A 25,476-nucleotide genomic window follows, 5' to 3' on the forward strand; every position below is an offset into this window, starting at 1 on the left:
GTTACCAATGGCTGCAAGGTGGTGACCGTTGTTTGTCCTTCATTGCTCTGCTTGGGGGAGAGGAAGAATATATAAGTTATCTTCCTCTGGCCTGGTCCAACCCAGATGCCTGCTGGTATTTAATTGGAGGTCACTATTTCTAGATGAAATGCAGAAAAAAGCAAGTACTCTTGTCTGGTTCCAGTTCCCTTCCCCCTTTGCGGTGAAAGTCACTGTAAAGAACCACGTAATTTGTCTGGTTAGTGTTTATCCCCCTACTGATCCAGGGGCCATGAACACCAATGGTATATGGGGCCTGAGGGGAGAGAGTGTTAACTGTGGGCTGGCTCGGTGGTGGGCCTCAGTTGCCACAGGAAGTCACTTCATCTGAAGGAGGCAGGTACCTCAAAGTTTTGCTAGTCACTAGCTTGTAATAACAGTTGTACTTCTTTAAGAGAATTTGGAAATTTGGAATTTTAGTGTAGAAATTCCAGGGGTTTTGTTTTTTAAAGCTGGCAACTAATTCAAGTTTAAAACAGCAGTAATACTTTGCAGACTAAACAAAATCTGTGGGCAGAATCACCCCCGAGGCCTGCCAGTTTGTAAACTCAGGCCTGGATACCATTTTTATTTCAATAATTTTGGTTTTGTGTTTTTAAACTCTCTTTTCTGATTGTATGCAGAGATTAGTAATTGAAGAGGTGGGTTGGGGTGGGGTATATATTTTGTATTTGAAATAATTAGCCAACTTTAATTTGTTATACCATATGTAAAGGAAAATCACTTTGTGTTAAATCTCTTATTCATATTTTCCCTTAATCCGTTTCATGTCTAGGGAGCCTGTGTAAACAGGTTGTGTCAATGGCTCACTGAACTGGGGGAGAATCTCCTGTTACTAATGCTGCTGGTAGTTATTCATCTTCCTACAGCCCTGGAAGATAGGATGCCTTAGTCTCAGTGATGAAGTAGGTTTGTCTCCAGGCTACCCGGCCTCCTCCCAAAAAGAGGACATTTGATCCCTGTGATTTGAGTGTCTGTCCTCAGGTATCCAAAGGCAGGAGCCAGAAAGCAGACATTTCTTTTAGGGGGCGATTCTTCCCTGAAATCTGCACTCACCTCCCCTTACCCTCCGCCTTTAGGAGTGGTGGGTCTGAAATCAAGACCTCACCCACACACAGAGTGATACTGAGATCCTTGAGAGAACTGAGGTGAAGGGCAGGTGCCTGCATAGATAAAACACAAACAATCATGGGCTCTTGGGCTTCTGTACCAGAGCACTGTATTATCAAATCTGAAGGTGTACTACAGGAGTCCTCAATGGGGGATTATTAGTAGTGTAGGCTTCTTGCTCTACTCCAGAGATGGAGCTGTGGGTCTGGGGCAGGACCTGGAAATATTACTGTTGTACTTTGAGAAATCATGGTGCACCCCTGTCCTCTACGCCCACACCTATTCAACATTTTTCTTTTTCCCCTAAGAATCAAGTGCCCAGTACTCAATTTTGTTCTTACTGTGCTTGTCTATTATTGAGATAATGATATCTGTGTGATGCAAAATACACCAAAAACATGACAAGCGATTATGCTTGTAGATATAGGATTGCACAGAAAATGAGACAAACTAAAATCCCTAGTCCGATTCTGGCTCATACAGTAAAGAATCTGCCTGCGGTGTGGGAGACGCAGGTTCAGTCCCTGGGCTGGGAAGACCCCCTGGAGGAGGGCATGGCTACCTACTCCAGTACTCTGGCCTAGGGAATTCCATGGACAGAGGAGCCTGGCAGTCTATAATCCATAGGGTCACAAAGAGTCGGGCACAACTGAGCCACTAACAACACGATAGAAATTGCAGTCAGGTATGATAAACTTAGTAACTATACATTTAATAACTTATGCCTGCTTAAAAGTGGAGTAGACTAGTTAGAAACTGGAGTTTTTCTTGTGCTTTTAAGTTAGAGGGACTTCAAAATTAGCCTCATAACAAAAATGTGGTATTTTGCAGGAGAGAAGGAAATCAGTCTTATCTGAGATTTTCTAAATACCTCTGTAACAAAGGCAAGATAAAAACAAAATAAACAAACAAAAAACCCTATCTTACATGTTAAAAAAAAAAAAAATCAGACCTCAGAGCATCTAAAGGACTTCCTAAAAGTCACATAGCCAAATACCAGGTCCTACCTTTAGAAACCAAAAACATAAGTACCCCAACTCTGGTTATGCTTACAGGAGAGGGGTTGCTGACAATGTACTAAAAGCTAAGTAAGAGACCTTGAAAAATCCATTTCAACCTTGAATTTTATCCATCTGTTTCTTTAAACTAGCGGGACTTTCTCTTAAAACTACAAAATCCTACTTAATTCCTACATCATTTATCTAAACCCATGTTGTCACACCTTTATTTTTTGTTTTGCTGAGTACCTTATTCCTTCAGTTGAGTAGAACAAGCTCTTTTGAGGTTTAAAAACCATGATGTATACCCCTTTCTTTAGACCATATTTCACTCGATATCTTGTCTTCAATGTGTTTATTGCCAGTGATTGTTTGCTAAGACTATATAGTCAGTTGTATTCTTAATGTTTTATATGATCAGTATATAATTCTTTACAACTCAAAATTTGTTTTAGGAGATAAATACTAAAAAGCCATGATTTATATTCATGATTTCCTCCCCCCAAAGAGGAAAAAACTACCATGTAATTTGGCATGTTCAGACATGTTTCATTTACCCTTAAAGACCAGCTGCTTCTTGAAAAGGAGCACTGCTTCTCATTCAACCTTCCCACTCTCATAGGAGTTTATTGTGCTGTTTATAATGTGTACAAAAATCTTCCTATGTTATGCCCATAGTACTGGCCAGATATGCAATAAAGAAAAACTGTTATTCCATCTCATGTTGAGTTCCCCACAGTTCAACTGCAGAGACTCCACTAAGAAATGCAGCATCTAGAAATTTTGGGAAAGATTGAAGGCAGGAGGAGGACGGGGAAACAGAGGATGAGATGGTTGGATAGCATCACCAACTCAATGGACATGGGTTTGAGCAAACTTCAGGAGATAGTGAACAGAGAAGCCTGGTGTACTGTAGTCCATGGGATTGCAAAAAGTTAGACACGACTTAGCGATTTAACAGGAATTTTGAAATCCACTGCACACTCACGTGACAGCAAGAAGCAAAAAATCAAAAAGCAAAATTTAAGAAGATACCCCTGATGGGGAAATCGTCTGCTTCGGACTTCCATGGTGGCTCAATGGGGAAGAATTCAACTGCCAGTGCAGGGGACATGGATTCGATCCCTGGTCCTGGGGAGGTCCCACATGGCTCGGAGCAGCTCAGCCCCGTGCAGCACAACTACTGAAGCCCACGTGCCTAGAAGCCTGTGCTCTGCAGTGAGAAAAACCACTGAAACAAGAAGCCCATGCCCCTGCTCACGTACAACTGGAGAAGGTTCTCGCACAACAATAATTTTTTTTTAACTCCCTTTTAAAAAATCCTCTACTTCTTGATGTTCCCTGCGGGCATTAGTGTTGCAATAGGCTATCACACTGAAATTGATAGTCAGAACCCAGTCCCCAGAGTCATCAAGAAAGGGTCTGTTGTGTGAATGGCCTATTTGAGAAGGTTCTCTCTGTGACTGTGATCAAAACTTTAGAGCTTAGAGGATGAGCTTACGTTTTCTAGAACTGTGATTTAATAGAAAACGACTTATTCACTAAAGATGCTAAAGAGACATAATATAGGTTTTTGTCTTCTCCTTCCTCTCAAGTCTACCCCTAATTGTTCATTTTTGTCCTCCACAGTTTGTAGTTTTTAAACAGGGCAGAGCCTGACAGTGAGTCACACTTGCAGCCTGTCAGACACATGCCTTCCCATGCACTCCTGTTAACAGCGTGTTCTGTGTGACAGCACAGACCCACTTCACTGTCCGAAACCGAGTTTCATAGACGCTTAATGGAACGTTCATCAGACTGAGCTGTGTACTTCTAGTCAGACATGACTTAGCAACGGTTCAAGTATGAGAGGTTTTTTGGGTTCTGCATCTTAAGAGGGCTCATTTTCTGCATTTCCTTACGTTTAAAATAGGGTTGTTTTTGTTTTACCTTTTATCAAGCTGAAGAAAATTTCCTTCTATCCATAGTATGCTGGGTTTTGTTGTTTTTCTTTTTTAATATGAATACATGTTGAATCTTATCAAATGCTTCTTCTGCCTCTATTGAGATCAAATGAATAGCTCTCCTTTAATTTTTCTATGTGGTGAATTATACTGATTTTATATGAAACCAATCTTATATTCTTGTGATAAACTAAACTTTGTTATGTATAATTACTTATACATTGCTGGGCTAGGTTTTCCAACATGTATTTAGGACTCCTGCATCTGTATTTATGATTGAGAATGATATATAATTTCCCTTTCTTATATTATCCCTGTTGGGTTTTAGCATTGAGGTTATTCTCACCAGATGAGTAGTGATATTTTCCTTTCTATATATTCCAAAATAGCTTGTGCGAAATTGGGGTTTTTTACTACTTGAAATTTTGGAAGAATTTACCAGCACAGCCATTGGGGCCTGATATTTTCTTTGTGGGAAGATTTTTAATTACTGGTTCAGTATCCTCACCTTTTATGGTCTTACTCTGGATTTCTGTTTAGTTGAGTGAATTTAACAAATTTTTCTAGGAATTTGTTTCACAAGTTTTAGAAATTGGTATATGGTGTTCCCTGGTGGCTCACTGGTAAAGAATCCACCTGCCAGTGCAGGAGACATGGGTTCGATCCCTGATCTGGGAAGATCCCACATGCCACAGAGCAACTAAGACCATGTGCATTAAAAATAAAGAAGTAAAAATCGGCGTAAAGCTGTTCCTAATGTCAGCATGCTGCCATCCATGGGGTCACAAAGAATCAGATGTGACTGAGCAACTGAACGAAAGTGCCCTTTTAACAACCTCTATAGCATCGTCTCTTTATCCGTTTTTCATTTTTTATTCTATTTATCTAGACTGTTAGTCTTAGCAGGTTATATCATTTGTCTTTTCAGTAAATCAACTCTAGATTTGCTTGTTCTATTGGATATTTTCTATTTCATTGGTTTCTGCTCCTACTGAAATTTTCTATATTTTTAATTTATTCTGTTTTAGCTTCTTTGGTTGGCTAACTTGTAGCTCCTTTATATTCTAAATACATGACCACATAAGATTTCTCCTAAGGCTGGGGTGACCATACCTTCAGTTTTTCCTGGGTCACATAGCTTGTGAAAGTAATTCCTGATAGCTTTTCTTTTTACTCCCCAAAATACCCTGGTTACAAGTAATCGATTATTTGATCTCCCTACCCAAGTCCTGCTTTAGCTATACCCCACAAGTTCTGGCCTCTGGTATTTTAAAAATTCAGTTTCAAGTATTTATTATTTCTTCAGTCCTAGAGTTCTTCAAATGTATATTTCTGAATTTCCAAACTTAAGTTTTCTAGCTGCCTGGACTGTATGATATTTAAATGTCATCAAGAAGGTATTTAAAAGCAATTATAGAAACATTTGTATGAATAATATAGGCTCTGGAGTTGAACGGATTAACAGATCTGGAATTGAATCCCAACTCTGCTGCTTCCTATCTGTATGACCTCAGGGAGGCATTTAACTTTCCCAAGCTTTGGTTTCTTTATCTGAAAATGGGAGACTACTAGATACTTAACCACATAGAATCATTGGGTGACTTAATCACACTGGCATAGGGAAAGTACTCAAATGTTAGCTTCCATGACAATCTTGTTTGAAAAATCACTTTTATGTTCCATAAAGAAAACTACTAAAGGACTCTTCCTAAAATGATATAGATACTATTACCTAGAAACTTTTAGCTCTTTGTTTAAAGTTTTAAAAATGTTAAGTTCTCTACCCCTAATCTTTTCATCTTTAGACTCATTAATGTTGTATACATAAAAACTAATACTTTACTATCTAATCTCCTGCGAAGATCTTGTGTTTACATCACCTTCCATATTTGATCTTGGAAAATCAAATATCTAGGCCTTTAAAAGGCATACTTGCTTCCTCATCTCTGTGTTCTATCACAGTTTGGATGGGCCAATTCGAGTTTAATTGCCGACAGGCCTCACACAAAGTTCTGAGAGCTGTTTCAGAGCTCTTTGGTGGGCTTTTAGGGACAGCGTTTGAGTTTTCTTTTGCAACAGTGCCTGGCTCTTGGTATATGGCAGGAAAATAAATATTAATTGAAATTGGGTGGCACGATGCCACCTGGAATAAAAATCAGCGTTCTCTTTCTGAGAAAGTAGACTAGAGGCTGTCTAGGTAGCAAGGGAACGCTTGTGTGTTTGAAGGTCTCCCAGTTCCTTAAGATCTTCTCTACCATTTTGCATAATTTCTGAAAATAGCTTGTGGCAGGCTGTGGAGAAGAGGCTGGATAGTTGATGTTTGAGGGTAATGGTATCTAAGAACCTAGCAGTGTGCCGGGACCTTTTACATGGGTTGTCTTATGTAACCTTTACAACAGATCTTTGGGACAAGTAACCTGATTGTTCTTACTTTCCTGATGAGGAAACTGAGGCTCAGAGCAGTTATATAACTAGCTCTGTGACCTTGGGTCAGTAAGTGATAAAGATTGGATTTCAGCCCAGGATGCGCCAACTTCGCAGCCAGAGCCTCTTTTACCGAGCTGTGCTGCTTCGCTATTTTCGATTTTTTCTTTGCTCTAATGGGAATATTAAGTACGTGGTGGTTGTTTCTTGGCCAGTTTTCCATATCATTTCAGCTGGCCTCTGAACCGCTCACTCCTTCACCGGGCACCCAGAGCCACTGTGTAGCCTTCGTTGAATCCACACTTTTCTCCTTTTTTTCTCTAAGTATTGTGTTTACTCTGTGTTGGCAGCAGAAACCAAAAAGGAAATGCAGAAAAAGCATCTAACGGTTTTCATAATGTAAACCAAATGTTGGTAGCGTGGGTGAGCTCTTGGGAGGAAAGGCGCTATATAAATCTGACAAATAAATAAATAACTGGTTCTTTAAATAAACCGGCACTGAGAAAGCCTTAATCTGTAACCTATTGAATATAGGCTTGCTCAGTAGTCAGAAGTGTCCTTTTGCTCACCAACTGTGAGTTCATGATGGCCTGAGCTCTGTTGGGATAACGGATGGGGGTGGAGGGTGGGGTGGCTAGTCAGGGGAGGAAGAGGTCTGTTAGGAACCAAGCCTTCCCTCCTTGGAAAATGATTGCCTGCCTCAGTAAACAACAGGCATCTCTGTCATAGCTGTACTATGTATACAACACATTCTCAGCTACTTCAAAAGGATTGTGGGAAGGGGGTTCAAATGAAGGTCAGTGGTTGAAGTGCACAGAGTGTATTTTGAGGACAAGAACTGAATTACTTTACTAATTTCTGCAAATAAAAGCTGTTATCGGCAGCAAGCTCGGAGAGAAATCTTTCTTCCAAATATGCTGGTTTTATGACCTACCCTTAAGCTGCCCTTTGCCACTCCTGCTCTCTCAAAACAAACCAGGACAAGCCAATCCCAGTTGTAGAATGTGTGCCACAGATCCCAGGCCTGTAAGCTTCATACATCCTTAAAGTTATGCTGCAGGGAGGGGATGAAGATTGCTGGCTGGTACCCACATGGAAGCACCTTTTCCTGAGGGCATCAGACTAGGCCAACTCTAGAGTTTCATTCTGGAAAGTGAGAAGATGAGCACTGAGCGGAAGTGAAGTGATGGGCCGCCAGCTGCACTGGCTCTGGTTACAGAGCGGAGTTGGTTCCGTGCCATCTCAGAGCCATCAAGGAAGCGATTTGGGGAGGTCACCTTGGAAGGTGCTAGGAAGGCTGCAGAGGCAGGAGGGGAGAAAACATGGACAGTGGGTGCCCTTGTTACTGTTCCTGCTGGCATAAGCTCTGGGTACTTCAATGAAAATAAGCCTAAGGAGTATCTTTACTTTCCTGCCCACTTCAGAATTTTCTTTACAAAATCAGGTTTGCAGCCTATTGCTGGTGCCTGTATTCTAAATATCAAGCCTAAACACAAAAGTTTCAGATTTATACTTCAAAGACCATGTGCAAGGAATAGTAACCTTGAAACTCAGCATTCCTGATTGACAGTCCACTGTCACAGCATTCAGTACCCCCTGATCCTTAGAGTTCATAAAACTTGTTTCAGTAATTTCATCAGGCAGATCCTGATGCTTTTGGTATAAAAGGATAAATGTATGTGAAATAGTTTGGGGATCTTCCTGTTATAAAGGATCTTGTGGTACTGCTACTGGTAAGATAGTAAAGACTCAGAGAGCACACCCTGGTTTAAAATGTTTTATTCTGCACACAAATCTCTTCACTAAAATTTTGAATCTTGATGTTCTAAAAATCTGTTGGCCCTTCAGTTCAGTTCAGTCGCTCAGTGGTGTCTGACTCTTTGCGACCCCATGAATTACAGCACACCAGGCCTCCCTGTCCACCACCATCTCCCGGAGTTCACTCAGACTCATGTCCATTGAGTCAGTGATGCCATCCAGCCATCTCATCCTCTGTCATCCCCTTTTCCTCCTGCCCCCAATCCCTCCCAGCATCAGGGTCTTTTCCAATGAGTCAACTCTTCGCATGAGGTGGCCAAAGTACTGGAGTTTCAGCTTTAGCATCAGTCCTTCCAAAGAACACCCAGGGCTGATCTCCTTCAGAATGGACTGGTTGGATCTCCTTGCTGTCCCAGGGACTCTCAAGAGTCTTCTCCAACACCGCAGTTCAAAAGCGTCAATTATTTGTCACTCGGCTTTCTTCACAGTTCAACTCTCGCATCCATACATGACCACTGGAAAAAGCCTTGGCAAAGTAATGTCTCTGCTTTTTAATATGCTCTCTAGGTTGCTCATAACTTTCCTTCCAAGGAGTAAGCATCTTTTAATTTCATGGCTGCAGTCACCATTTTTTTGGAGCCCCAAAAATAAAGTCTGACACTGTTTTCCGCTGTTTCCCCATCTATTTCCCATGAAGTGATAGGACCAGATGCCATGATCTTCGTTTTCTGAATATTGAACTTTAAGCCAACTTTTTCACTCTCCTCTTCCACTTTCATCAAGAGGCTTTTTAGTTCCTCTTCACTTTCTGCCATAGGGCAGTGTCATCTGCATATCTGAGGTTATCGATATTTCTCCCGGCAATCTTGATTCCAGCTTGTGCTTCTTCCAGCCCAGCGTTTCTCATGATGTACTCTGCATAGAAGTTAAATAAGCCGGGTGACAATATACAGCCTCGACATACTCTTTTTCCTACTTGGAACCAGTCTGTTGTTCCATGTCCAGTTCCAACTGTTGCTTCCTGACCTGCATACAGGTTTCTCAAGAGGCAGGTCAGGTGGTCTGCTATTTCCATCTCTTTCAGAATTTTCCACAGTTTATTGTGATCCACACAGTCAGAGGCCCTTAGATGTCACAAATTGATTCAGATCAAGGTATTTGCTTCAAGCTATTGATAGGATTCAAACTAAAAGTAGAGAGTAAGACCTTATAGGCTTACATTGTTAATTTTTAGACTTATCTTGATTACTGATGAAGTTGAACTTTGTTTATGACCATTTGCATTTCTTTAGTGATTTCCCTATTTGTGTTCTTTATCCATTTTTTTCTGTTGGAATGTCCATCTTTTATTAATTTCCCCCACTGCAATCTGTATTCTTTTATTCTCTCGCTTTGCAACATTCTTGAATTGGGGGTAGGTTTTCTTTCTATAGGCTACTAAGAATACAAAGCATGGCCCTTATATCAAACCATATGAACATTGCTATAGCTGCTAGAGATTTTCTGTTTAATTTGGGGTCTTATTTCTTGTATTTTCTATTACAGAATTATTCCCACAGTTTGTTTTTCTTCAGGTTTTGTTTCTGGTGTTTGACTTACAGAAATTTATGCAAGGATGTTAAACCCATGTTTATCTTGATTTCTGTTATTGGTATGATATCTAGAAAGGTTTTTCCTCTACCCCAAGATTATTTTTTCTTCATATATATTTACTATCATGGTTTCACATTGAAATCTTTATATAAAATTTATTTTGGCATATGGTATAAAACAGGGATCTTTCCCCATACTTATTTGAAATGCTAACCTTGACAAGTAGAAAATTTTGGAATATTCTTGACTTATTCTAAGTTTGTGACTTAGTCAATCCTTTGACATACATTTCATTCTTTGTATTCCAATTGTTGTGGCTTAATATTTGTCCATATCTAGTAGAGCATTATTTCACAATCATTTAAATAAAATTAGAATCATTTTGTTGAATTGGTTGGGAAGGCATTGCTTTTATAGAATAATTTTCAATGAGTGAAAACTTTCCAAGTCCAAAACATTTTATCTTTAATTAGATCTGTTGCTCAGAAAAGTTTTAAGTTTTATTGAATAGCCTACACATTTTGTGATTTTTCTTAGGGATTTTGTTTTTGATTGCTATTACATATGGCTTTTTTTTTTTTTTTAGAACTATGTTTTCTAACTGGATATTTCTGGTTAAATGTTCTTTGGTCTTTAAAAATTAATTCTGTCTACAGATGAGTGAATGAATCAATGAACAAACATAATCTAATGTTAGTGATATTTGCAAATAGTTGCTTTATATATTCAGATACATAATTTGGCTCAACTATACACAGACTATGCATGAAGTAAACACGCACAGAAAATAAACCATGATGTACCTTTTTTTTTTTTTTTTTGCTGGTCCCTGACTCACGAGGTTTAAAATGTGTGATATAATTTTGGGGAAAAGGATGAAATATCCAGAAATAAGCATTAATGAGTACTTTGAATTTGTAATCCTCAATGCTAAAATCATAGTAGGTATTCATCCTATTCTTCCTTAAACAGTGCAACTTCTTTCTTCTTGCAGATTTCAGAGACAGCTGTCTGAACCCTGCCACCCCTTCCCTCCTCAGTCAGGAGTTCCTGGAGATAATCGCCCTAATTACCACCGGCAAATGTCAGAACCTATTGTTCCTGCAGCTCCCCCACCCCCTCAGGGATTCAAACAAGAATACCATGACCCACTCTATGAACATGGGGTCCCAGGCATGCCTGGTCCCCCAGCACACGGGTTCCAGTCACCAATGGGAATCAAGCAGGAGCCCCGGGATTACTGCGTTGATTCAGGTGAGCATAACATCATACGATTCCTTTCTTCATCATTTCATTCATTTGTCTGGTTGTTACTGAGTGACTTCTGTGTGCAGGGCTTTGGGGACTAGTTTTCTAAAATTTGCCCTCAAAGAAGTTAGGAGCTACTAAAGCAAATATGTTTATGCACAACTTAATACAAAACAGAAAAGTCATGCAAATGGTAGGAAGCACAGTAGACATTCAGATGTCATGCAGAGTATACCTGAGTCCATACCTGGAGATTGCTGGCACCCAGCCTTCAGTTCAGTCACTCAGTCGTGTCCGACTCTTTGCGACCCCATGAACTGCAGCACGCCAGGCCTCCCTATCCATCGTCAACTCCCGGAGTCCACCCAAACCCATGTCCATTGAATTGGTGATGCCATCCGACCATCTCATCCTCTGTCGTCCCCTTCTCCTCCTGCCCTCAATCTTTCCCAGCTTCAGGGTCTTTTCCAATGAGTCAGCTCTTTGCATCAGGTGGCCAAAGTATTGGAGTTTCAGCTTCAACATCAGTCCTTCCAATGAACACCCAGGACTGATCTCCTTTAGGATGGACTGGTTGGATCTCTTTTCAGCCCAAGGGACTCTCAAGAGTCTTCTCCAACACCACAGTTCAAAAGCATCAATTCTTCTGTGCTCAGCTTTCTTTATAGTCCAACTCTCACATCCATACATGACCACTGGAAAAACCATAGCCTTGACTAGATGGACCTTTGTTGGCAAAGTAATGTCTCTGCTTTTTAATATGTTGTCTAGGTTGGTCATAACTTTCCTTCCAAGGAGTAAGCGTCTTTTAATTTCATGGCTGCAATCACCACCTCCAGTGATTTTGGAGCCCAGAAAAATAAAGTCAGCCACTGTTTCCCCATCTATTTCCCATGAAGTGATGGGACCGGATGCCATGATCTTAGTTTTCTGAATGTTGAGCTTTAAGCCAACTTTTTCACTCTCCTCTTTCACTTTCATCAAGAGGCTTTTTAGCTCCTCTTCACTTTCTGCCATAAGGGTGATGTCATCTGCATATCTGAGGCTATTGATATTTCTCCCAGCAATCTTGATTCCAGCTTGTGCTTCCTCCAGCCCAGCGTTTCTCACGATGCCCTTTAAGGCCTGTTAACTTAAAGTCACTGGACAAAGGATATTTCTGCATGTTAGTCCTGCCTCTAGTTTTGTGACCTTTTTTGAATACAATGACCCATTGACCTCCCAATGTAAGTATAGGAGAGTCCACACGTAGGACGGGACTCTATTGTTGAATAGTGATCTGAGAAAGTGTCTGGTTTGTCACGGCTGTGTGGGATCTGGGTATGCCATGGAAAAGTTTGTCCTGTTGGTTGCTTCATAGGAGTCACTACTCTGTTGGCAGTACTTTCATTTGGGAAAATTCCTGTGTCCTTCAGCTGCCAGTGTACACAGGGAGAGATGTAACATCTTGAAACACCTATTGTTTGCTTTTGGGCTTCTTGTCTAGAAAGTTAAACACAAAGTTCCAGCTATCTTTGGGGGTCCTTTTTACCCCCACTCACACATTCACTGATTACCCATCTTGTAGGTCAAGCTTATCAAATGAGATCATTAATGGAAAGAGTGGGAATTTTGCAGCTTGCATTTTTAGAAACTTTCCTCTTCTTTCAGTTCAGTCGCTCAGTCATGTCTGACTCTTTGTGACCCCATGAATTGCAGCATGCCAGGCCTCCCTGTCCATCACCAGCTCCCAGAGTTCACTCAAACTCATGTCCATCGAGTTGGTGATGCCATCCAGCCATCTCATTCTCTGTCATCCCCTTCTCCTCCTGCCCCCAACCCCTCCCAGCAGTCAACTCTTCACATGAGCTGGCCTAAGTATTGGAGTTTCAGCTTTAGCATCATTCCTTCCAAAGAATACCCAGGGCTGATCTCCTTCAGAATGGACTGGTTGGATCTCCTTGCAGTCCAAGGGACTCTCAAGAGTCTTCTCCAACACCACAGTTCAAAAGCATCAATTCTTCGGTGCTCAGCTTTCTTCACAGTCCAACTTTCACATCCATACATGACCACTGGAAAAACCATATCCTTGACTAGATGGACCTTTGTTGGCAAAGTAATGTCTCTGCTTCCTTTTCTTTATTTCCCCTTATTTTAGATTTTTTTTAGTTGGGGGCACAAAACAGGGATGGTACCCCTTTCCCAAGACAAGGCCAGAAAGACATGATCTTGGAGCTGGAGGTTTAAGGGCTTTCCCTCTGCCACTTTCAGCTGCAGAGACCATTGACAGGAGTGTGTTTCTCTTTCAGAAGTGCCTAACTGCCAGTCCTACATGAGAGGAGGCTACTTCTCCGGTAGCCATGAAGGTAAGTAGCTCTTTAAGAGATTATAATATTCAAGGAAGCCCAAAGTGGCTCAGTTTCCAAGCTAAGATTTGAGATCATAGTTCAAACCTTCCTTAGCTCATGAACATGAGCGCTCACTGATTGTGATCCCCAGTCATCTTGCACACAGAGTTTGAGGCACACTCCTGACCTGTGAGGGCTGCCATCCTTTTCAGTAGTAATGACCCTAACTTTTGAGAAAGAAAGTGAACTGCCTGGTTTCTACTTTTCCATGCAAGGAGGCCATACAGCTGTAGATAACACTATCTAAACTGGAACTTAGGAACCACGTCATGATCTTCAGGACTTCTTTTAAACATTGAAACAGGGAAGGATTTCTTTCTTAGAACGGTTCCTCAGAAGTATGTCCTATTTTCTGTCATGCACATCTCTGTAAGTGTCTAGAGCAGTGTGATTCTCCAAACCTGCAGCATCAGCTTCACCTGAGACTTGCTAGACATACAGATTTTCAGGCCCCACTCCAGACCTGCTGAATCAGTCTCCAGGGGTAGGGCCCAGCTCTGTATTCCAACAGGCCCTCCAGGCAACCATGATGCACCCTCACATTCAGTTCAGTTCAGTCACTCAGTCGTGTCCGACTCTTTGCGACCCCATGAATCGCAGCATGCCAGGCCTCCCTGTCCATCACCAACTCCCGGAGTTTACGCAAACTCATGTCCATCGAGTTGGTGATGCCATCCAGCCACCTCATCCTCTATCGTCCCTTTCTCCTCCTGCCCCCAATCCCTCCCAGCATCAGGGTCTTTTCAAATGAGTCAACTCTTCGCATGAGGTGGCCAAAGTGCTGGAGCTTCGGCTTCAGCATCATTCCTTCCAAAGAACACCCAGGGCTGATCTCCTTTAGGATGGACTGGTTGGATCTCCTTGCAGTCCAAGGGACTCTCAAGAGTCTTCTCCAACACCACAGTTCAAAAGCCATCAATTCTTCGGCGCTCAGCCTTCTTCACAGTCCAACTCTCACAACCATACATGACCACTGGAAAAACCATAGCCTTGACTAGACAGACCTTTGTTGGCAAAGTGATGTCTCTGCTTTCTAACATGCTGTCTAGGTTGGTCATAACCTTCCCTCCAGGAGTAAGCGCCTTTTAGTTTCATGAGACAGCTGCTAGAGCTGTAAGGCTTAGGTTTGGCTGCACGTTAGGGTCACCTGCGTGCATGTGCGCTCGGTCCCTCAGTTGTGTCCGACTCTGCAACCCCATGGACTCTAGCCCGCCAGACTCCTCTGTCCAACGAATTCTCCAGGCAAGAATACTGGAGTGGGTTGCTATTTCCTCCTTTAGGGGATCTTCCTGAGCCAGGGATCAAACCCACGTGTCTTACATCTTCTACTTTGATAGGCGGGTTCTTTACCGCTGCACTACCTGAGAATCCCTAGAATCACCTGGGGAGCTGTTAAAACTTCTGGTGTCCAGGCTTCACCCAGAGCAACTAAATCAGAAATTCTAGGATGGAGCTTGGGCATTAGTAATTTGTGAAGCTCCCTGGGCAATTCTGTTGTGTCCAGGGATGACAACCACTGTTCTAGAGTTTTGAAAGAGCTGGTAAATCAGCACTGGCTGGTTATTATGACTGATTTGGTTCACAAGAGTGATTTCTATGGGTGGCTGCCTCCCAGTGACTTGTTTGGAAGGGAGACCAAGTGTGGCTGCCATGGGCACCCAGGGATATTCTGAGTGGGTGTCCAGCCCTGGGAAGGAAGGGCTGTCTACTGGACCTCTGTGATGGGCACACATGTGTAGTAGGGCTCTCTTCCAGGTTCCCAAATGTTTCTGCAGCAGTTGATGTCTGCAGCAGGTGAACTAGGAAAGAGGAAAACACTTTGCATAATTACAACATTTAAAGAGCCGCATGCTCTTAAAGGAAATACTTTTAGTAAAGCATTGGGGCTGCTTACTACACACAGTATCTGGCGAGCTTGTGTTTCCCCCCACTTCTTCCCTGACCCCACACACATCGAAGAAGTTAGTTTCAAAGTTATCTGCATTCTTAATTGCTCTAAATTACCCTGACACAGTTTTTCTCTCCTTATACAGGCTTGACCACAGATGCCCGTGAGTTAGTGAGACAAGTGTTTCTGATTGGCATCTGTGATTACTAAGATAGCCATCCTGCCTTAGCATTCACCTGGAATCTTTACATACTATTTTGAATCTTTCATTTCCACTTTGCCCCTCAAACAGGTTCTTCCTTCCTGCCACCTTTGAGTGATTAGATGGTTGTGACCACAACTGATGCAACTGCTGTGCAAATTCAACTGACAAATTCACTTAAACCAACAGCATCTTCCAGATGTTTTAGAGAACCACATGTGGCAATGACTAGAAACCACAAAATATACCAGAACGATACTCATGGGCAGGGCTTCATCTGATTAGTTTGAAAACTAAACCTAGAATTTAATCTAGGTTTACATTTTTTCCCCCTATATTCTGTGAGTGTATTATGCTCAAAAAAAAAAGCTCTAAATATAACATAGCAATTTTGGCAGGTGTGTAAACTGTATAGTTTACTTTTGACTTTATATTAAGGCTGTTAAAACATCAGAGTAGCAAAATTCATGTAGAAAGTCGAGAAATACATAGCTTCCCAACAGCCAAGGCAGAAAATATGAAGCATGATGGATTATGCAGTTCTTAATATAAATTATGACAGTTTGTTGTAAGTCAGTTTCCTAGTACCAAAAATATAGGAAAATTATAGGAGTCCCTGAGAAGTTAGCATTGCATTCTTAAATCTTTTAATGGAAAACTGTAGATTCCTTCATATTTATTTCAATAGTTATAGAGCAACTTATGTAGTAGGTGCTATAAGGATGCTAAGGTATTCAGAATATGGTCCTTACCCTCTAGAAACTTAGAACTCCATGACAGAATAAGGTGAGTGCTGTTAAGAGAGTAACTGGAGAGATTTATCATAATGTGCAAGTCCTTACTGTCTTGATTCCTTTTAACTATCCTGCATTGCACACCTATGTACTGGGAGCTATTCTTAAGCTGTCTGTTGTAAGGATAAATCAGTCAATGAACAGAATATATATCAACTCATTAAATTCTCACTAACAAGCCTGTAAGGTAGGAATTATCTTCCACAATCCTTAGATGAGAAAAATGGAGCACTGAGAGATTAATTTGTTCTAGGTCACACAGTTAACCTAGGTCCAATCAGTCTGGCTTCAGGGCCCATGCTCTTCACATTACACCATGTTTTTGGGTTGTTTTTTTTTTTTTCTTTTTTTGCCTACTTTGTCATCTGTCTCCACCACTTGGGATGCAAGCTCCATTAGAGCAAGCACCGAGTCTACCCTCTTCTCTAGCACAAACATGTGCCCAGCATAAATATCTAATGGATTACAGAAAAATATACTTCTTTGTAATTAAGCAGAGAAAAAAATGCTTGGGGCTGAGAAAACAAAATGAATAATACGAAACCTGAAAACAATCTGTTTCCAAGTTGGGCAGTGTTTTCCCAACCCCAGGCCTCTTTTAAAATTGTGCTGATCCTGCCAAGAAGAACTTGATCCAAGCTGATTGTAATGAACAGATTATTTCTTGGAGCCTTTACCCAGAGAGTTTAAGTCATAGAAAATCCCTCTCAAAAATCTAGTGCTCATTCTTCACTGCAAATGACCTCCCCTGCCTGCCGGGACCACATACTTGACACTCATAAGCCTGGTCCACATGCCAGACGAGTTGACCAGAGAACTGAGCGTGGGGAGTACCGCTATGCAAACAGGAGCTTCTGGTGCTTCCTCTGGAGAAAGCATGTGGTTAGAAGAGAGTACACAGGGATGCTCACCCCTGAAATAGGCTGGACCCCAAGCAAGGGTGTGGTCCCACCATGCCTGTCTATTAATTAACTGGCTTTGCTTTGAGCTGCGGGCCTCATCAGGGTGCCTGCTGACCTGGTAGTCAGCACTGAACCTTTATTAGGGGTTAGTGGGTTTACTTTTTTGGCCCTATCATGTGGCATAGTTTCCCAATGAGATTGAACCGGTGCCCCCTACATTGGGAGCCTGGAGTCCTAACCACAGGACCACCAGGAAAGTCCCAGATTAGTGGGTTTAGAATGCCAAGCCATCATCCTTCCCTCTCCTGGACACCTTCTACTTTTTGCCCTGCCTTCCTTTCATTTCCACTTACATATGTTGTTGGCCCAGTCAGTCCCCCTGTTTTCTTAACACTGCAATAAGTGTTACTGCTGGAATCTCTCTTCATATTCCTTCCACAGTGTCTGGAGATGATGATACCTCCAACTTACCTTTCAGATTATTGTTTGTCATGGTCTTTACTCATTTGGCATTGTTTTCTACCTTCCAAGCTCTTTCATAATTGAATGAAGTGTGTGGGCAGCATGGACAAGCTGTATGAAAGAGTGAAGTTAATATTTGCTAAAAGGGAAATGGCAAGACCGTGTACAGATCAATTAGATCCTCCCCAGTGAGGCCAGCTGAAATAGATGAGATGTCATTTCAGATATAAAGGCTTAGTCACTGATCCATGCAGACCTCAGGAGTAAGATGTGCAGGAACGTTCTGGTGATTCAGTGCCTCCCTGCAGTCTCGGCTCTAACAGCAGGAATTGATGCCGTTCTGACTGCAGAGCGGGCAGTTGCATCAGAACACAAACACCCAGGTTCTTGTGAAGTTCTCTCCCAAATTCAATCTGGCATAGATACAGCAGTTCATTGGACTGAGGACCTGAAATGGTAGAAAATTCTGTTTTAGTCCTTCAGAGTTTTCTTAGAAGAGATCCATGTTAAGCAACATGTTCTTTCTAAATTCTCCTTCAGGTTTTTCATATGAGAAGGATCCCCGGTTGTACTTTGACGACACTTGTGTCGTTCCTGAGAGACTGGAAGGTAAGTAGCCCCATCTGGTTTGGTGCAAAGCTGGAATTCTTACCATGTCAGAGCACCTTCGTCAGTCGTCTTGATGGCAGATTGGCGACATTTGCCCAAACCAGGTGAGAAAATTGAGACTAAAGTACCGCATATGTATCTTTATCCGGAACAGGCAAAGTGAAACAAGAGCCCACCATGTATCGGGAAGGGCCCCCTTACCAGAGGCGAGGTTCCCTTCAGCTGTGGCAGTTCCTGGTTACCCTTCTTGACGACCCAGCCAACGCCCACTTCATTGCCTGGACAGGCCGAGGCATGGAATTCAAGCTGATAGAACCCGAAGAGGTAAGCACTGGGTTCTGATTTTTGATTTGATGTTTGTTCCTATTTAGTTCTCCATCTAGTAAAAAGGCCTTCTTACTGTGTCAGATACGCGCTTCTCATTCAGATTCTGGCCTGGCCAATGGGCTTGACAGTGCCTTTTCTATTAATGGGACAGGCAAAGTTCTCCACTGCAAAATATGTAAAAAGTATTAGTAACCCTTCTGCAAATTCTGGGGAGGGAGACCACGAAGACTTACATTCTAAAAGGGTCTGCTTTCTCCCTTAGAAAGTCTTTCAAGTGTTCTTTCAGTGATACCAACTCTTTTTTGGTGTAAGCCCTCATATGTCATAGCCTGTATCAGAGAGTATGTGAACAGATTGTAAGACATTTTTAGTAATATAGGTTGCAACTGTCCTATGGTGTATTTAAAATGGCTCTAGAGAAATAACATTATCAGAGATGAGTCAGTCTCAATCTCAGAAACCTAGTGTTTTGTGTTGTTTTAATGTAATATCACAGGAGCTTCCCTGGCTCGGTGCTAAAGAATCTACCTGCCAATGCAGGAGACACAGGTTCGATACCTGGTCTGGGAAAGCCCCACATGCCACAGAGCAACTAAGCTCTGTGCACCACAAGTCCTGAGCCTGTACTCGAGAGTCAGCCATGACTGCTGAGCCCACAGGCTGAAACTACTGATGCCCGAACAGTCTAGAGCCTGTGCTCCGCAAAAGACCACAGTGAGAGGCCCAAGCACTGTAACTAGAGTAGCCCCTGCTCACCTCAACTAGAGCAAAACTGGCACAGCAATGAAGACCCTGCACAGCAAAAACAAAAAAGTTAATGTAATCACGCTCTTACTATCTCTTTTTTAAAGTACCACAACGATAGCAAACCTCCCTTATTTTGTTAATAGAAAAAAACATTGTTACCATCTTTTTGGCCAAATTGACAGAAAGGCCAGTGGACAGAACCAATGCCATTTCTTCAGAGGAGAGGACACATCACAGAATCTCTCCTTTCCTAAATATCACAAAGCAAATTAAGTCAGGCTCTGGGCTTGCCATGATTTCAAAGGGGTTGATTTTTGTTTGATTTAGAATCTAGAGGTTAGAAATGGAAAAGAAATAACTTCCCTGAAAGTCTGACATATGCTTCTTTGGGGAGCGTATACTTGAGCGTTACACATTAAGCCAGCAGAACAAAAAGGTATCTTTGGGTTGGTGTGATTAGAATGAGAACAATGCTCTCGAAAGCCTCTGAATAGGAGCTGCAGTTTTCGACGTTATTTAATCAGTCGGAGGGCTCACTTTAGTACACCCAAGGGGCAGGTGGGCACAGGGGTTGACGGCAGGAAATTGGAGGAAGAAAATGGCCTGAAAGTTAAGACGAGCAAAGAAAAATGTGTGAATTGGAGGCTTAAGGAGAATCCTGACTGGTAGAGGAAGGCAGGTTTCCTTAAAGGCCTTTAGAGAAGATATAGTTATCAGTCACAGTTCAGTCGCTCAGTCGTGTCCGACTCTTTGCGACCCCATGAATCGCAGCACGCCAGGCCTCCCTGTCCATCACCATACATATACGATTTCTGTTAAGACTTGTTCTACCTTCAAAGCCAAAGTTTGGTACTGCTGTGTTCTCCTGACTGTGTCTTTTGGCTAAGTCATGTAGAAATGGAGCCATGTTTCCAGCCACACTGCAAAGCATCTACCCCACATTCTTTTCCTCATAATGTGGCCTGGTTTGTATGAGGCTTGAGGAAAGCATGTTGCCCAGACTCACTGAGGCTTTTTGAAAGTCAAGTCTGTCATGTGAGCAGCCCTTTTTGATTTATCTCATTTCACAAAAAGGAGCTTTTACGACTTTTTTGCCACTGCCTCGGGCCTAAGCAGAGGCTGTACAGCTGCAGGTAAACCTGGTTATGACCCTTTGTAAAGCCGTTATTGAATCTGTTGCTCTCCAACCAACGGTAAAGAAAATGATGAACAGATGGCAAAGGACCCCAGCTTTCTTAAAGAAACTAATGCTAATCCAGAATGCTGACATAAATGCCAAGCTGCCCAGTCACAGGGGAGTCTCCTCGTGGACTTGCACCTCTCTCAGCTGATTAAACAGCTCTGTTTCTTCAGAAAGTGCTTCTTGCCACCGCAGCTTGAAATCCCTGAGCATTCCATGAACTCTGAAATGTTCCATTCCCTTAACCCCAGGATCAGCTCTGCTCCAGTGTGCACTTTGGCCCCAGGACATGCAACACTTTTTTCCCCACTCTCTAATCCTTGTATAACTTGGCAGGCCCTCCTCTTGGTGGTGTCAGGAAGATACCAACTCCTCGAAAAATGTTGTAAGAAGTTGTCATGGGGGGAGCTTGAAGGGTGAAGCGGAGGAGGAAGCTGTTTGGGACGTAATTGTAGGCAGCTGTGTGGCTGAGTAGTGCACTCTGGGTAATTATCCATAATATCCATTACACTGTGCATGGAAATTGTGGTTTTAGAACTGCGTTTTGGCAGGCCCCCTAATCAAATGTCTTTTGATAGTCATCCAGCTTAGCACCCTCTCAATTATGACTGACTCGGCTTTAATCTGGAGCCATTTTAACTGTGAATCTGCATTAATGAATATTTTGGGGGGTAGGGTTGTTTGTTGAACATGTGGCAGATAACTGATGCCATGGGGAGGTTTAAAAGGACGTGCTGCTGAGAAAGAGCCGCTCCCTGTGCTGTGGCTGTGCTCTTACAAAGAGAGGAAGAGAGATGGGAGTTTTGGTTTTTGTTTTGTTTTTAACTCCTTCGGCCTCCATCCTTAAGATGCTATATCAGAGTAACAAATGTGAAAGATGAAGGAAAGAAGGAGCTGGCAGCGAGCTATTGCCTGCTCCCTCCACCCCCCAAAAAAATGGGGCAGCCGTTATTCCCAGCTGCTTTGCAGTTGTGGCGCATCGTGATTACTGCATTAAGAGCAGCCCCAGTGAGGGCTACTGAATCACGGGGCCCTGGCCCAAGAGGATGAGTCAGTAACTATGGCTACCAGAGCTGCTTTGAAGTCTACGCATACATAAAACCTCTCTCCAGTACAGCTACTGCATATGCAAGTGACAGCAAAGAAAGGTCATGGCTGAAGTTAAGTAGTCAAGAATTGTTTTCCACCAGTGCAGTACAGTCAAATGATGAAGCTGGACCTCTTTTAAGGGTTCTTGCATTACTTGTGGCCAGCAGCAGTTCAATAATACCTTCACGGTGTTATTTCTTTAAAAAAAAAAAAAAGGACACGTATTGATTTACCAGCTTTTCTTTCTTACCACTATTTCTATTGGCTTAAACTGTTTTTCTCTAAACAGGGGATGTGTTTTTGCTTAATTTTGCCTTTTTGGTCATTGCAAAGAGTTGAATGTGTGCAATATGGAGAAAGGCAGAGAACCAGGGTATCGTGTGCTCTCGGGCACAAAGCAAATGAATGGAAATTTAACGTTCACATGGTTTCTTACAAGGGAAAATGGAATCATGACTGTTGAATTTCTGTAATATGATTAGGACAGATGCATTTCTTCCTTATCAGATCATTTCTGATATTTATTAAAGGTCATCTCGAATCCCGAGTTGAGAGGTTGCTTTCATTCTGCCCCAAATACTTTTGAATAATACGTTAAGTGAAACGTGGCTCTATGATCCACTTTTCCACCTGCAGTCTCCCTACTTCTCATTCCATGTTTATTTTTTTTTTTAAACGAATGTAGTTGTTTTGGTTAAGTTTCCAAAACTGACCCAGAATGTTCCAAATATGATCGCTGGTTTGCATGCATTTAAAGGCCTCATATTTCCAAGGTTAATCTACCTTGACAGTCATCCTTATACATAGGGTTCGGGATATTGAGATACTTGAGCAGAATTGCTTGACTGTCTTGCTGAACTCCACTAGTAAGTGTTCTTGCTTTAAGGCTTCTTTGCCCAGAGTTCCAATTACATCCCCCCATCACTGCACCTCAGGTGGATCGGGTTTAGATATAATGCACTTCACAACTGTTTGGGAAGCCATGTTAATTTTTCATTAAATGGATAATGGTGCTACATGTTTTAATGTCCATTCTGCAAGTCCACTGGGAACAGGGGATTGGATGGCAGCAGGCTGAAATGATCTGATTCCCTTTTACTCCATGAGCTGCAATACGTAAACATCTCCCAGCCCCTCTCCAATCTTATTAGAATTGAACTTTTGCTCTGCTGGCCCATTAGCAACTCACTAGTGTGTTTCTAATGTTTCAGGAATGACCATTCTAATTATTCCTTATTGACTGCTACAGAAACCATAGCACTTAATGGCAACATGTTAATGGTCTATGGGTATTGGTCAATAATTCATATGTGGAGAAACAGTAGAGAGCCTGCTTCCTCTGGGATGCTAGCCAAGCCCTCTGCAATCTTAAAATGCTAGGATTCTTCCACCTCCAGGTCTCACCTCTTAGCATCAATGACTAAATCATCACCTTTGTTGAATGTTGGTCTTAAGGGAATTAAGTGCTTTTCCATTCAGGTCAGAGAAATGGATCAGTGACCAGAGCAATTGGGTTCTAGAACGCTCTCCTGGGATTGGGAAGAAACCCGCTAGACCCAAGGAATGAGTTTCCATTGCTCTCCTGTCTCTTCAGGTTGCTCGGCGTTGGGGCATTCAGAAGAACCGGCCAGCCATGAACTATGACAAGCTCAGCCGATCTCTACGCTATTACTACGAAAAGGGCATCATGCAGAAGGTGAACAATTATGAGAGACAATTAAGATTACTCTCAGAGAAACTGTCCAAGGCTTCTGTACTAAGACTAATGGCTTCGAGGAAATGTTAGCTTCGTGATTCTGTGGTAGGAAAAAATCTTGGAAAAATGAGTTAAAATGAGATACAAAGAGCACCTTTAATACTCTCAGGTACCTCAAAACCAGAGGTTGTGGAAGATTCTGTAGGAAAATTAGCCTCCTCTGCTTTAGAGAAATAAAGAAACTGTCTCTACTTACAGAAATGTCCAGATAGGACTTCCCTGATGGTCCAGTGGTTAAGAATCCACCTGCCAATGCAGGGGACAAGGGCTCGATCCCTGATTCAGGAAGATTCCACATGCTGTGGGGCAACTAAGCCCTTCCACCTATAGCCCGTGCTCTTCAGCAATGAGAAGCCACCACAATGAGTAGCACCCCCCCCCCCCCCCGCCACCGACCCTGCCACAACTAGAAAAAACCTGCACACAGCAACAGAGACCCAATGCAGCCAAAGAAAAAATTTTTTAAATTGTCCAGATACTTAGGCCAACTATTATATCCATAAAGGAGCCAGGGAGAGAATCAACTTAAAGGTCTCTGCTCCCACAAGAGCTTAGTTGAAGTCTTTAGTTGTTAAGACACCAAGACCTCCAAATATGTTGGTCTAATACTCTTAAGTGTTAGGACGAAGAAAATCTTTTTCAAAAACTGGAAACTACAAGTTAAAAAGCCAAGATTTGCAAAATGGGAGCAGAATAGCCTGATAACAAGTTGCAGAATAAAGGATGAAGCATATTTTGAGGAAGCCAGAACAAAATCCTTATTGTGATAGGTGGTGAAAGACCAAAATCTTAAAAGCCGTGAATAAGCAGAAGATGAAGATGGCTAATCTTTGGTTTTTCTTAACCAGATTTTATACTGTACTGTTACCCAGATTCTAGCATTTATACATTTAGGCAGTCTTTACATGGTAGATGCACTCAGAATTATATGGTCATTGTTGCTGAGAACTTGTGCTAAAACCAGGCTTATCTTCTCATAGGCAGGTGGTCATATGACCCCATATTCCTCTCATCTCCTTAAATTATTAAAACTTTTCATGGATGGTCTTCTGGATAAAACTCAGACTTTAACCCTTCATACAGGCTCTAAGGCACCATCTAACCCTCATTTCCTCACTTGCACTTGTCTGCTTCCACTACCACAGCCATCTGTCTCTTAATATGTATTGTTTGTAAACAAACACTATCAGTCATGTAAGTTATCAAGCATATTATAAAATGAAAAAACACCTATTAAACTACCATCCTACTTAAGAACATTCCTAACACCTTCATTACCTGGCCAGCTCCTGCTTGTTTCTCAATAACCTGTTTACTCCAAGAATCTGAAGTTCTCAAGCTGAGTTACGTGGTCTCATCTGCTTCTGAGAGCACCTGCGTTCATCTCCATCACTCTGTCTCCCTACTCTCGATATTGTAAATCTCCCTGGCTTGTCAGTATCTGCCACAGGAATATCAGCTTCTTTGGGGCAAAATGAGAACTTGACTTCAGTGCTTGGCATAGTTAATAGATACTCTAAAATGGGTTATCACCCCACCCTACCTATTCCCTCCCCCCCTTTTTTTAAAGGTACAATTCAGTGGGGTTTTAATATGTATGCAGAGTAGTACAACTGTCACTCAAAACCAGTTTTAGAACATTTTGTTGTTCAGTTGCTAAGTCGTGTCTGACTCTGCAACCCCATGGACTGTATGTAGCCCACCAGGCTCCTCTGTCCATATGGTTTTCCAGGCAAGAATACTGGAGTGGGTTGCCATTTCCCTCCTCAGGGGATCTTCCCAGATCAGGGATTTCACCCATGTTGTTCCTAGGTTTTCTAAGAAAGAAGAGAACTCTGAGAATTAAGCATAAAATAGTACAGAGGAAGGCATAGGAATGAGACTTGGGTGGGCTCAGATCCTAACACTGCCATTTAATTATGCTTTAAGGAAAGTCAACTTTTCAAAGCCTGTTTCCAATGAAAGTGTAGCTAATAATTCTTGATCTAATCTCAAAGGGGTAATATATATGTGAAAATGT

At 42.1% G+C, this 25,476-nt stretch overlaps 1 protein-coding gene across 1 annotated transcript in view; it reads left to right on the forward strand.

Moving 5' to 3' along the window:
• ETV5 (ETS variant transcription factor 5) overlaps positions 1–25,476 on the forward strand; it is a 59,044-nt gene that overhangs the window by 30,152 nt on the left and 3,416 nt on the right. Inside the window, exons 8-12 of the mRNA XM_069558668.1 lie at positions 10,860–11,119; positions 13,402–13,458; positions 18,289–18,357; positions 18,512–18,681; positions 23,295–23,396. Coding sequence (XP_069414769.1) covers positions 10,860–11,119; positions 13,402–13,458; positions 18,289–18,357; positions 18,512–18,681; positions 23,295–23,396 — 658 coding nt within the window. The remainder of the gene's footprint in view (positions 1–10,859; positions 11,120–13,401; positions 13,459–18,288; positions 18,358–18,511; positions 18,682–23,294; positions 23,397–25,476) is intronic.

Source organism: Ovis canadensis, chromosome 1, assembly GCF_042477335.2.
Source record: "Ovis canadensis isolate MfBH-ARS-UI-01 breed Bighorn chromosome 1, ARS-UI_OviCan_v2, whole genome shotgun sequence".
Lineage (NCBI taxonomy): Eukaryota > Metazoa > Chordata > Mammalia > Artiodactyla > Bovidae > Ovis > Ovis canadensis.